At 43.3% G+C, this 13,737-nt stretch overlaps 1 protein-coding gene across 2 annotated transcripts in view; it reads left to right on the top strand.

Annotated features, from left to right (window-relative positions):
- Positions 1-12,497: 12,497 nt before the first annotated feature.
- The window catches only part of EMILIN2 (elastin microfibril interfacer 2), a 60,819-nt gene continuing 59,579 nt past the window's right edge, over positions 12,498-13,737 (top strand). For both annotated transcript variants that reach the window (XM_010832725.1, XM_010832724.1), the window contains exon 1: positions 12,498-13,577. In XM_010832725.1, the coding sequence (XP_010831027.1) occupies positions 13,432-13,577 (146 nt within the window). In that variant the 5' untranslated portion in view covers positions 12,498-13,431. The remainder of the gene's footprint in view (positions 13,578-13,737) is intronic.

The raw sequence follows: 13,737 nt of genomic DNA, 5'->3' as shown, positions 1-13,737 counted from the left end.
GAATGGCTGCAATCCAAAAGTCTACAAGCAATAAATGCTGGAGAGGGTGTGGAGAAAAGGGAACCCTCTTACACTGTTGGTGGGAATGCAAACTAGTACAGCCACTATGGAGAACAGTGTGGAGATTCCTTAAAAAACTGGAAGTAGAACTGCCATGCGACCCAGCAATCCCACTGCTGTGCATACACACTGAGGAAACCAGAAGGGAAAGAGACACGTGTACCCCAATGTTCATCGCAGCACTGTTTATTATTATAGCCAGGACATGGAAGCAACCTAGATGTCCATCAGCAGATGAATGGATAAGAAAGCTGTGGTACCTATACACAACGGAGTATTACTCAGCCATTAAAAAGAATACATTTGAATCAGTTCTAATGAGGTGGATGAAACTGGATCCTATTATACAGAGTCAAGTAAGCCAGAAAGAAAACCACAAATACAGTATACTAACGCATATATATGGAATTTAGAAAGATGGTAACGATAATCCTGTATGCGAGACAGCAAAAGAGACACAGATGTATAGAACAGTCTTTTGGACTCTGGGGGAGAGGGAGAGGGGGCTGATTTGGGAGAATGGCATTGAAACATGTATAATATCATGTACAATATATATATGTATATATTGTATGTATATATACATGTATATATATGTATATATACATATATATATGTATACATGTGTATATATATACATGTATAAAAACATGTACAATATCAACCCAGTCCAGGTTCAACGCAGGATACAGGAAGCTTGGGGCTGGTGCACTGGGATGACCCAGAGGGATGGTATGGGGAGGGAGGTGGGAGGGGGGTTCAGGATTGGGAACACGTGTACACCCGTGGCGGATTCATGTTGATGTATGGCAAAACCAATACAATATTATAAAGTAATTAGCCTCTAATTAAAACAATAAATTTAAATTAAATAATAAAAGATCAACAAAATTGACAATCTTTAGCTCAGTGGACTATGGGAGAAAGATACAAATTACTAAAGTCTGAAATGAAAATGGGGACTTTACAAATGATTCTAGAGAAATATAAAGGATTATAAGAGAGTGCTATGAACAACTGTATGCCAAAAAAGTTGGATAACCTAGATGAAACAGACAAATTCCTAGAAACTGCTAAGCATGTTGCTTTATTTCTAATCACAACTCTGTGAAACCATTTTAATTCACTGAGAAGAACAGCAGTCATTGTGCACAGAGATAGAACCATCACTATGGCATTGGGCTTACTGCTGAGTCTGGGCTTGTTGAAACGAAGAGAATGATGAGGCTCTCCCCTTGGCAACCCCAAGTTTATCATCCAACTCTAGATTATGCATCTAGGGGTGCAGTTGATGGGTTTTAGGGTATGTGACTGTGCAACTGTAAAAGTAGTGCAGAACTGTTTTCCAAAGCACTTGTACCAGTTTACACCCCCATCAGCAGTGAGGTAGGGTTTCTCTGTGTTCACAGTAGCACTTGGTGCTGTCAGACTTTTAGATTTTTGTCAGTCTGGTAATGCGTAGTGGTAGCGGTATCAGTTTGCATTAGCTATTCATTAATTACTTAGATATTGCTCTGTACGTCCATGATTTATTAATGAGGCTGAACATGTTTTTTTATTGACCGTTTGAGTTTCCTCTTTTGTGAAGGGCAGATTGCTCATTTTTCTATTGGATTGTTTGTCTCTTTCTTGTTGACTTGTTGATTTGTTAAATCAATTCCTCTATCCGTTCCTTATCAGTTATATATTGCAACATGTGAGAGAGTCCAGCTCCTGGAAAGCTTCAGAGAATGAACGAGGACTGTCAGGGTCTTGTAGGTGAAGCTGAAGTTCTCCAGGCATAGAGAAAATTCCACACAGAGAACAGTTTATGTAGAGATGATATTTGCTTGAGGGCCTCCAAAGTAACTAGAAAAAAAAAGGTAAAAAGACCTGCTTTCCCTCCTTAGGCAAATGAGATTTGTTTCTGGATTTCATGCTCCTGTTTTTGAAGACTAGTTTTAATTTGGACGAAATGGCTCTGGTGGATTTGTGTGTTTCTCCAGTCTGGCCTTTATCTCTGTACCTCAGCCTTTGAAGGTTCATCTGTGATAAAGCATGACATATCTGGAGGGAGTCGCACATTGGACTGAATCACCCTCTAAACAAAGTACTTTCCATTTCCAGACTTGTTCCCTTTCAATGTTGGAAATATTTTAAAGAAATACTTAAAACCCCACCTTTGGGAGGTTTTTCTTAGTGGATCTGTCCTTCTAAAGACATAATTTATTTGTGTTTTCCTTGGAATCATTTAGGAACAGCAGTTTAAAGCTCAAAATGGATTTTCCTTTTATTTGTTATCTCTATGGTTGACAGATGCCTCTGACGAAGCTGTGCTTTGGCAGGGCTAGGTTCTTCGTTCCAGTTTTGTAACAGTACAGTGAAGAAGAACTGTAATTCTGAGGCGACATATCAATGCCTCTGAAACCTTATTTGGCCCCTCATTACGTCATTCATTAGGGCAGGAGGCACTCCGGCCAGAGATCACATGCTTTAGCTGAGGGAGAGTGTGACTCTTATTTTGTTTTCTGACAGACGGGGCCTTGGAGTGGGGTGGAGAAGGGTTGAAAAAATTCTTGGCTACATGGGTCCATTTACAAGTGAGAAAGAGAAACAAGATCTCTGGAGGTTGGTCTCCCCAGTTACAGTGGATGAGGTGTAAGCAGAGTTGGCTAAGGCCCAAGGAAAACTTAGAGGGGATAGGATGTTTTCACATTGTTTATATTTGTTAAACGGTTAAACCAAAGCATACGCTTCTGTTCAAAGTTTGAGTTTTCAACTTGATTCTAAGTTAGCATCCCCAGATTATGCCAGTTCTCACTCAAGTTTAATGCCCCTTGCTCCAATATATTATGTATGTTAATTTGATCCACAGTCATAAAAGTTAGACACCTGTCTGCTTTCTGTCACTCATTCAACCAATGTTATTCACCAAGTATTCTGTGCCAGGCACTGTGCTAGCTACTACCAACAAAATAAAACAAATCAATAGTTTTTCTTCAACAAATGTTTAAGCGATGGCGTTGGAGGTCAGAGTTGCTGTGTCTTTTGGAAAGGAAGGGTTAATGATTGCAAGGACCGTGAGGGGCCCTGAGTGGGGCTGGTCATGTTTTGCTTTGTGATCTGAGTGCTGGTTATGTAAGCGCCTGCATTCAGTGAGCTGATCATATTTTATGCATTTTTTGAAAAAAATGCCATGCTTTGATAAAATTGCATTAGAAAACCACGATCAACAGGGATTTATGTTTTAAAAACCTTTGTGAAGTTGGAATCCCCAGTGAGAAAGTAAAGATTCTTAAAGGGTTGAAACCCATTGGAACTGAGTCCTGGTGCCTTTTTTCTAGTGTCCTTCCTATTTCTGGGATTATTCTGGGAGACTAATCCCAGAATCTGCCTTTAATGCAGAAGACACAGGTTTGATCCCTGGGTTGGGAAGATCCCCTGGAGAAGGGAACGGCTACCCAACTCCAGTGTTCTCACCTGGAGAACTCCACGGGCAGAGGAACCCGTGACGAAGAGTCAGACACTTCTGACAGACTAACACTTCCTATTTCTCCCAGGAAACCTGGCACCACACTTTGCCCCCAGACAGCACTTTAGAAAGCATAGCCTCAGAATGCTCAGGGAATGAACTATTTAGTTTTTATATTTTTGAAAAGCTGGAGGAAAACATGTGAGGATGTTGTAGAGAACGAAGGCATTTTCCTCCTCGGCCCCTCAGCATTCTCTGAACGTGAAACTCTGGTCTCACCTTGTATTTTCCGTTAGTCGTAAGACATTAGCAACTTCTATCTGCTCACGACTTATTTACGTTGTTTTAGTCTCTGTAACCAGTAGGTGTTCAGAGATGTCAGTGGGTTCAGATTGTGAGCTGCTCTTGAGAAGGACCCTCCTAGTCTGCTCCATTTAAAGGAGCTGTGGCCGGAGCGCTTAAAGCAGAATGTCGCCACGGCACTGTTTTTCTTCCTTCGCTCTCAGGGATGAGTTCTAAAGTGATTACGTCTGAGAAGACAGAGCCAAGGATATCATGCAGATATCCAGCTTCATCAGCAACCAACTAAACAAACCAAGTCTCCAGAGCCTAGTCAGCCTTCTCAATTATAATATCAACTTCAAAAAGTTACCAAAATGCATGAGCCAATAACAGAAACTTGCCCTGAGTAAAGTTAGGACAGCAGTTCGCTTTGTTCCTATTTTCTGATTTTGTTATTTGCATTGATATTTATTAGTGTTTTCTTTAGCTTTTATAAACACTTTGTTTATGCTAAACAGAGTTGTGGTTTTCAGTTCATTTTGTATCCTTAGAGTGACCATATAATTTATTGTCCAAACCCGGGCACTTTTGAAGATGAAAGGAGACACTAAAAATAATTAACAGTGTTAACTGATCCACAGCAGGAGTAACCTGGGACTGACTTGGGCAAATCAGGACATCTGGTCATCGAGGGTTTTTTCTGTTTTTTGTTTTGTTTTTGCACAGGCCTATATTATACTTTTTAACAGTGACATGTCCTACACTCTTTCCTCATGTTCATTACCCCTCAATCCCAACCAGCCTCCCTACCTCACCTAACTCCTGGCTACTTTTTTTTAAGTTTAATTTTAAAAATTGAAATATAGTTGATTTACAATGTTTTGGGTGCACAGCAAAGTAATTTAGTTATATATATATATATAAAATATATATTTTTTCAGATTCATTTCCATTATAAGTTATTACAAGATGTTGACTACAATTCCTTGTGCTTACAGTAGGTCCTTGTGTATTTATTGTATATATAAAGTAGTGTATCTGTTAATCTCAAACTCCCAATTTATCCCTCCCACACCTTTCCGCTTTGGTAACCGTTAAGTTTATTTTCTACATCTGTGAGTCTATTTCTGTTTTGTAAGTAAGTTCACTTGTATTATTTTTTTAGATTCCACGTATAAGGATGTGGAATGTGATGTCATATTTGTCTTTCTTTGTCTGACTTACATAGTATGATCATCTCTAGATCCATCCGTGTTCCTGCAACCTCCTGGCTACTTCTAAGGCCGCATACTTTGGCCCGGCTACTCTGCCAGCTGCCCTTGCCTTTATTGATTAAACACATGCCATGTGCAAGGCCACATTAATTGCTCCTTCCTCTCTTACAAATCACATTCATTTCAATATGGCTGATTAAAGCAAAACGAAAAATAAAGCAACTCAAACCCATACTTCTCCACGGTCTTTCCAAATTAACACCAAACTTTTCTGACTGTCCCAAGCTCTATTTCTTCATCATCACCTCATACACGGTGTCTTTACTGTGCTATGTTCTATTTACTTTGTACGTGTGGACTCATTTCATACATGTGTGTTTTGCTTTCCAGCCAGTTAAGATGATAAAGAACTAAATCTCTTTTTCTCTGGCTCACATGATGCCTGGCAGGGTTCCATATGCAGAGCTTCCTCAATATGGTTACTGATGAAACAAATTTTTTAAATTCTTTATTTGTTTTTGGTTGTGCTGGGTCTTCATTGCTGTGTGTGGGCTTTGTCTAGTGGCAGCAAGCAGAGGCTACTCTCTGGTTGCTGTATGGGGGCTTCTCACTGCGGTGGCTTCTTTCGTTGGGGCTCCCAGGTTCTAGAGCAGAGGCTCAGTAATTGTGGTGCACAGGCTTCATTGCCCCAAGGCATGTGGAATCTTCCCAGACCAGGGATTGAACCCACGTCCCCTGCATTGGCAGGCGAATTCTTATCCAGTGCACCTCCAGAGAAGTCCGCAACAGATTTTTTGATGGCCACAAAATTCCAAGAACTTTCCTTTACCATTCCCCAATGTAGTATTTCCTTACTGTTCCCAGACTTAAGTTGAAATACAGTCTTCATTATTTACAGATTCTATATTTATGAAGTTGGCTCTTCACCAAATTTATTTGTAACTCTGAAAGCAACACTTGTAGCACTTTCTGATCATTGGTGGACTTGAGCAGAGTGTCAAAAAAATTAACTTGCCCAACTGTGCACGTTTCCAGCTGAGGTCCAACAAGATAATGCTCTGCCTTCTTGTTTTATGTCTCATACTAAAAGTATGAAAAGAAGTGTCCTTTTCATGGGAAATTGAATGCCATGTGTTTTGTATTTTTGTGCTTTTTGTTGGTAATTTTGTTGTTTAAAATGGTCCCCAAGTACATGAAGTGTTGCCTTGTGTTCCTTAGCGCAAGGCAGCTGTGAAATGCCTTATGGAGAAAATATGTGTGTGAGATAAGCTTTGTTTAGGCACGAGTTACACTGGTGTTGACTTAAAGATCACTGTTAATGAATCTATAATATATATTGAACAAGGTGTCTTTAAACAGAAACACACAGAAAACAAGGTTATGTATTGACTGGTTGACAAACGCATTGTGACCAGAGGCTTCCTAGTCCTGTATTTCCTCTACCAGCAGTTGTTCACAATTCACAAATTCAGTGTTTGCAGTAGCTTAACAGAACATACTACACCAAATGAAAGTTGACTATATTTAAATACTTGAAACATGGTTTAGAATGGCCCAATCTAAAATACCAGAAAGAGTTAATTTTCTTATGAATACCATTCTCATGAGTATGGACCAAGATTGTCCTAAAATTTAACAATTTATTATACAGGCCTCAAACCCATTCTGCCTATTTTAAACATTCTGTTGATTCCAGAACAATCAACTCTCATTCCATAAATAAATGATGAACTCGACAATATAGCTTGATGTGGCTCATATATATGAAGGCATTATTGCCTAAGCTATTATAATTCTCTTGGAAACAAAATTCTAAGAGTCTATTTTTGTCGTTTATTTCTTATGAAGAAAAAAATGTGTTCAAAACCACACCATCAGTGTGACAGCACTGAGTTCTCAAGTGTAGTGTATGGCCCACAGTTAGCTGTAGGAAGCATTTTTATATCTAAGAAACATCTGAAAAAAATTAAAGGATATGGAATTAGTTACTACTTAATCTTTCTGAGGAATAAGAAGAAGTTTATTATTGCATTGCCTAATGATCTGAGTTGATTTTTATAAGGTTATTAATCCTCCCAAAGATTTCATTGAATTGCCCTAAAATACATTCCTTTGCAATGAAGAGAAAGAAATCTCCTAAACAGCCAACTGAGGTATATGCTTTCTCCTGGGAAGTGGTAGAAAGAAAACTGAGCTAGAAGTCACGAGCCCCATATCCTTTCCTGACGATCATATTTAGAGTCATTCTGAGTTGTGTACATGCACTCTTGATATATATTTCTTTATCTTTCTTATTTGAAAAGAAGAACTGCAGTAGATGGTCAGCTTTCTACATCAGTGGACACAATAAAAGCAAGACAAAGCTCTTGGACCTGACTGCAAATTTGTTGCAGTAATGAAGTGGTGAGTAACAATAACAATTGTGAATAACTCTCCTCCATTCACCATGTGCCAGACACTTTGCTCAGCGATTTACATGTGGTAACACAGCACATCCTCCCAACAGCCACGTGAAAAAAATCCCATTTCCAGAGGACCAATCGGAGGCTGGGGAGGCTTTCGATTTGTCCTCATCACTCTGCTCAGGAGGTGAGGGTACCCAATTTTGAACACTGTGCTAAGTCCATTGCATGAACTCCTAAACATTATTCTCTCATGTGTGGCTTCAGGCAGGATTTCAACTTTTCAGTTTTGAAGTTCTCAGGGGATAGCTTAATGTGTATGAAGGCATACATGTGACCTGACCAATGACAGATGATTAAAATAATGGCCATAATCTTTCACAGTGCTTTTGAATCAATCGATAAATTATATCAGTCTTGGGTTCAGAAGACAGAGGTTTTGAATATTTAGCTCTGTATATCTAATGGGATATTTGCAAATATGTAGTTAGAAAAAAGTAAAGAGAGCAATTGTTCTTTCTTCTGTTTTAGTGTATTTGAGCAAACCTTTATTTTTTTTAGTATTTGTATTTATTTGGCTCGTTGCAGAATTCAGGATCTTTAGTCACGGCACATGAGATCTAGTTCTTGGACCGGGAATTGAACCCAGGCTCCCTGCATTGGGAACTTGGGAGTCTTAGCCACTGGACCACCAGAGAAGTCCTGAGCAAAATCTTTGACAAGGTAGGAAGTAGCTCTTGTTTGTAGATTTTGAGGTCTGGGGACTCACTGACTTCATTGAGATGGTGCCTTGTCAAATGGTGGTGGTTGTTGTTCACTCACTAAGTTGTGTCTGACTCTTTGCAAACCCCATGAACCACAGCACACCAAGCTGCCCTGTCCTCCACTATCTCCTGGAGTCTGCTCAAATTCATGTCCATTGAGGCGGTGATGCTATCTAACCACCTCATCCTTTGCTGCCCTCTTCTCCTTTCTGTCGAATGGAGTTACACAAAAGTGTATCAACTAAACTTTGCTATTCCAAAACAGAGATCAAGTCAGGTGGTGCAGCCAGTTAATTTTTCTCGGAAACATTTCAGTCTCTCCTTCTTTACCAAACTGCATTAAAAAAAAAAAACAAGCAAACAGAAAAAGATGAAGGGCATTTTGTCACTAACTCAAGAATGTGCAAGACATTTTCTTTGGTGTGTTATGTCAGAAATGCTTTGCAATCAAAATTTATTCACGATATCTAATCCTCAGGGACTTTCTTTTTTCATCATTAGTAAACAGCACAAAGAAATTAAGACACTGAAAATAAAACAGCGAGAAATCAGGGGAGAAATTTGAGTTCTAGAAAACAAAGATGAGGAACAAGTAGGTTGGGACACCCAGGCTAAGTCGTATGACTCTTAACCACATCCTAGATGGCAATCAATTCATCTTGATCAAGTGTTTTGTGCCTAGATGACTGATGGTGGGGTGGGGGCCATGAACCCACCTGCTGCCTCTATAACGATCGCCCACTATCCTCCTCCAGGCAGCTGAAGGGGGAGTCTGGGTTGCTAGGGATGCTCCCAAGTCCACAGCCTGGTGAGCTCTTCTTTTACCAAGAGCAGTAGTGAAGGGATGGGTTTTATGACATAGCTCTACTTTGCATTTTGCTTTAGTTAATGAGACTGAGTCCTAAAACCAAGCTCCCCTGCTAAGTTTATGATTATCCTCTCTATCCACAACCTCATTCCCTTTCTGGTCCAACCCCTGTTTCCCCCAGGATTGAGGCATATCAAGAAAAGTGGGGCTTGAAACTAGCAGGATCCTGTGATGCCTTCCCAGGTACAAAAGCCCCTCTGTGTTCCCCGTTTCTTCTTTGTATAGAAAAAGGCTTCAGTCTCGTAGGCCTTGCCTGAGTTCCAAGAGCAGACTTGAGCAGTTACTAATTAGAGAAGTGAGGGAACTCAGAAACAAAGGCAAAGCCATCAAGCGAGAAAAGTAGTGATAGCTTAGACAATGGTTGAGTGATAAAACTGGGTCCAAAGTTCCTCCTCAAGGGATGTACACAAGGTATCTTTGAGTTGTTCTGTAGAAACTGTAAGACCCCCATACGCACACCCAGGTGGAGGGTGCTGACCATAAGCACGTAGACCCCAGTCTGCTTGGAACCAGAAGACTGACATTCCTGATGCCTCACCCTGTTATGTCACCACCACCCAACCAGAAGAAAGTCCACGAACTGAGCACACATCCTGTAACTCTCATCCCAAACATTGCTTTTAAAACCCTTGCCTGAGAGCCAAAGAGGAGTTCAGGTGCCTGTTCTCATTGCTTGACCCTGCACTAAATGCAGTATACGTTTGTGGCTCAGATGGTAAAGAATCTGCCTGCAATGCAGGAGACCCAGGTTTGATCCCTGGGTCGGGAAGATCCCCTGGAGAAAGGAAAGGGCAACCCATTCCAGTCCTCTTGCCTGGAGAATTCCATGGACAGAGGAGCCTGGCGGGCTACAGTCAGTGGGGTTGCAAAAGAGTAGGATATGACTGAACAACTAACACTTTTCTTCGCCACAAGCCAGTATCAGTAGATTGGCTTTGCTGCTCCTTGGGCGAGCGGACTCAAGTTTGGTTCAGTAAGTCACTGACAATCAAGAATGTGAATCACTATGGGCACTTTTGCTTTAAAAGCAGAATAAATTACTTCAGCTTGTAATAGGAAACTGACAGTTTTCCAGTGCTTATTTGAGGAAGTTGGCGGCTTAGAAAGAATTCACACTTGCAGCATTCTGCTAATCATGTTCACTTTACTGCTCATGGCTGGGACCAAGTGATCTGCCCACTTAGACCCTTTCTTTCTTTCTTTTCTCTCTCTCTCTTTCTTTCTTTTTTTTCCTCTCTCTCTCTTTCTTTCTCTGTTTGGGTCTTAGTTGAGACACAGGGGATCTTCCATCTTTGTTGCATGTGAGCTCTTAGTTATAGCGTGCTGGATCTAGTTCCTGACCAGAGATCAAACCTGGGCCCCCTGGGAGTGTGGAGTCTTAGCTACTGGACCACCAGGGAAGCCCCTAGACTGTTTTCTATTCTTTTAAAAAAATATTTATTTATTTGGCTTCATCGGGTCTTAGTCGCAGCACCAACTAAATGCATCGTGTGGAATATTTCTTTGTGGACACAGATTCTCTAGTTACAGTGCACTGGCTTAGTTACTCCTCACCATGTGGGATCTTAGTTCCCTGACCAGGGATCAAACCGGTGTCCCCTGCATTGCAAGGCACATTCTTAACCACTGGTCCAGCAGGAAAGTCCCAAGACTGTTTCTTGAGGTGCTTCAGCTCTCTGTCCCCAGGAAGCCTCCTCTGCCTTGCTTCTTCTGGAAGGCTGTCTCTATTTCCTGAGTCTGAAGGGTCCCTTCCTCTAACTGGAGACGGAAAAGGAAAAGGATCTTTTGGGATCTTGACCTCAAGCCTTCTTTCTTCCCAGAGCAGCCCCACACTGGGTGCCTGTAGGGATGTGTCTAGGAAGACACGTGGGACACATATTGTCTCACTTATCTGATGCACATCAGAAACATCACATCTTTCATTGCACAGGAAGGGCTGGACGTTCTGTTAACACAGAGCCCACATCTATCTTGGCTTACCCGTGACTCCTCATGACTTTTGCATGGGGCCTTGCAATGTAACAGATGCTCAGAATAACATTTATTTACTGATAAGTGCCATTTGTAACTGATTAAATATAGTGTAGTGGTCACCTCAATGAGAAGTTGGTCCTCTGACTTTTGTGCTAAAAGACAGCTTCCTGGCATAACTTTGAGTCAATGAAACAGTTGGATGTGATGATCGGTCTGACTCATTGCCAAGCTTAAGAATTACGGGTATTGAAGAGAAGTTGTGGTTTGATAGCTGTCAGATGTAGACATATACAAATTGTGTGTTTCCTCCATTTTCCCCCTCTTCTGTCCCTCTCTTTTATTTCTGTGTGGTGCTTCGTCCCTGTGACACTTTATGGACAAAAATGGTGTGAGGATGGGAAAGAGAGAAGCCCCACAGAAATTAGAGATTGAGTTACGCAAGGCAGCCTTTCATCCCATTCTGTTATTTTCCCCTCGGGGTGGCTCTTTTGAAGCCTCGGATGATAACAGTTCGTTATTTGCATGATCTTCCATTTACAGAGTTCAGGGACAGACCGTCCTTACATGGTATATTTTTCTGCTTGGCTCTTGTAAAGCTTCTACTTAGGGAGTTTTCTTTCTCCTATTTGCAAATCAAAAGGCCCAATAATACCATCAAAACATATCAGAAATAAAATGGACCCCCTGGCTTCACTGAGTTACCGTAAGGAACAAAGTTTTATGATTCCCATCACAGTTCATGGCCAATTCTTCTGCGAAGTTGCTTCCTTCCAAAAGAAATTTGTAGAGATTGCGAGCAAGCGTGCATGCTCAGTTACTCAGTCATGTCCAACTCTTTTTTGACCCCATGGACTGTAGCCTGCCAGGCTCCTCTGTCCATGAGATTCTCCAGGCAAGAGTACTGGAGTGGATTGCCATGCCCTCCTCCAGGAGACCTTCCTGACCCGGGGATCAAAGCGGATCTGCCTGCCTCTCATGCATTGCAGGAGGATTGTTTACCAACCAAGACACCTGGGAAGCCCTGGTAGCGATTGGTGTAACTCAAAAAACAGAAATAAAATGGAATATTATACAGTGACTAAACTGTCTATGTCCTGGGTATTCACTGGAAGGACTGATGCTGAAGCTGAATACTTCGGCACCTCATGCAAAGAGTTGACTCATTGGAAAAGACTCTGATGTTGGGAGGGATTGGGGGCAGGAGGAGAAGGGGACAACAGAGGATGGATGGCTGGATGGCATCACCGACTCGATGGACATGAGTTTGGGTAAATTCCAGGAGTTGGTGATGGACAGGAAGGCCTGGCGTGCTGCGATTCATGGACTCGCAAAGAGTGGGACACGACTGAGCGACTGAACTGAACTGAAATTGTATATGTAAAGAAATATTTAAGACCTATGGAAATGTTCATTATATAATCTTTTATTTAAAAAAAAACCAGGAAACTGCAAAAAAAAAAAAAAAGGCAGAAAATATGCAAGCACGTGAAAGACAATGTCTAGCAGTGTCTGAACTGTTTTGAAGAAAAGGTGATTATTGTGGAGTAAATGTCTTTAATAATAATTTTTTAAAGTTCAGAATGGGACCTCAGAAGCAGAGGCTGTAGGACTACTTGGCTTTTGGGGACTACCTTTTGGAAATTAGTGGAGTACATTAGAGTCTGATACTGTCCTTCAGGAAGCTGCTCGGCGGCGGTGGGGCTCTTTCCTCATCCCCGGCTGCCTGGCACGTTGACTTGGAAACTTGTTTAATGGATGCGTAAGAAAAAGAGGATCCGCGTTCATTCCCCCTAAAGTCTTCGAAGTTCAAGTGCGGAGGAGTAGCCGCGTCTTGCCAGAGGAGGAAATCCGAGTCGAGTCAAACGAAGGACTGATAAAGATGTCCCTCGTTAGCCCTGGGAAGCCGGCACCGAGCACGACGTGAGCCCCGCCGGGGTCGCCGACGGCGGCCCTTCCCGAGGGGCCGGCCGCGCCCGCTGGAAGGTGGGAGGCGGAGTCGCCCGGCTTCTGGGAAGAGACCAAAGGAATGAGTAATTGGAAATTCTGTAACAGAGACCCTTCTCCCAAACCCTATAGACCTTTCACCCCAAACCCCCTGCCGGGAAGCAAGAGGACGGGAGACAGACGCGGCGGAGGGAGAGTCACGTTCCGGAGAGGGAAGTGAAATAAAGAGGGCGGCACCCGGGGGGACCTGTGCGTCATTGAGGGACCGAGGAGAAGCGCGGGCGCACGGGGTGGAAAGGAGAAGTGGGAGCGAGAAGCCGGAGGGGGCGGCCGCGCTGCGCGGGTAAGGGCGCCGCGCAGCGCCTGAGCCTCCTACCTTCTCCGGCCGCGCCCCGGCCGCCCGAAGCCTCCCGGCTCTAGTCCGACCCCGCGCTCCGGATCCGGCCGGCGAAGCGCGCCCGCCGCGCGCAGAATGTGGCCGCCGACATGGCCCCGGCCCCGGCCCCGGCCCCGCGCGCCCTGGCGCTGGGCGCTGGCACTGCTGGCCCTGGGTGGCGCGGGGCTGTGCCACGCCAGCCCGCAGCCTGGGCACCCCGCACGGCCCAGCGCCAGGAACAAGTAAGTGCGTGGCCTCTCTTCGCCCCCAGGAGGGCCGAGAGCCGTGGGCTCCCACCCACCCTTCCGCGGTCTCCCGCAGGCCCCCACGCTGCTCGCCAAAGGCAAGGAGCCGCAGCCGAGGTCCTCCCTCGGGCTGCCGAGGCGGCGCCTCCTCCGCGGT

Source organism: Bison bison, unplaced genomic scaffold (assembly GCF_000754665.1).
Source record: "Bison bison bison isolate TAMUID 2011002044 unplaced genomic scaffold, Bison_UMD1.0 scf7180017862158, whole genome shotgun sequence".
Lineage (NCBI taxonomy): Eukaryota > Metazoa > Chordata > Mammalia > Artiodactyla > Bovidae > Bison > Bison bison.
Note: the sequence above shows the minus strand (reverse complement) of the source record. Positions and strands in the feature narration are given on the sequence as shown.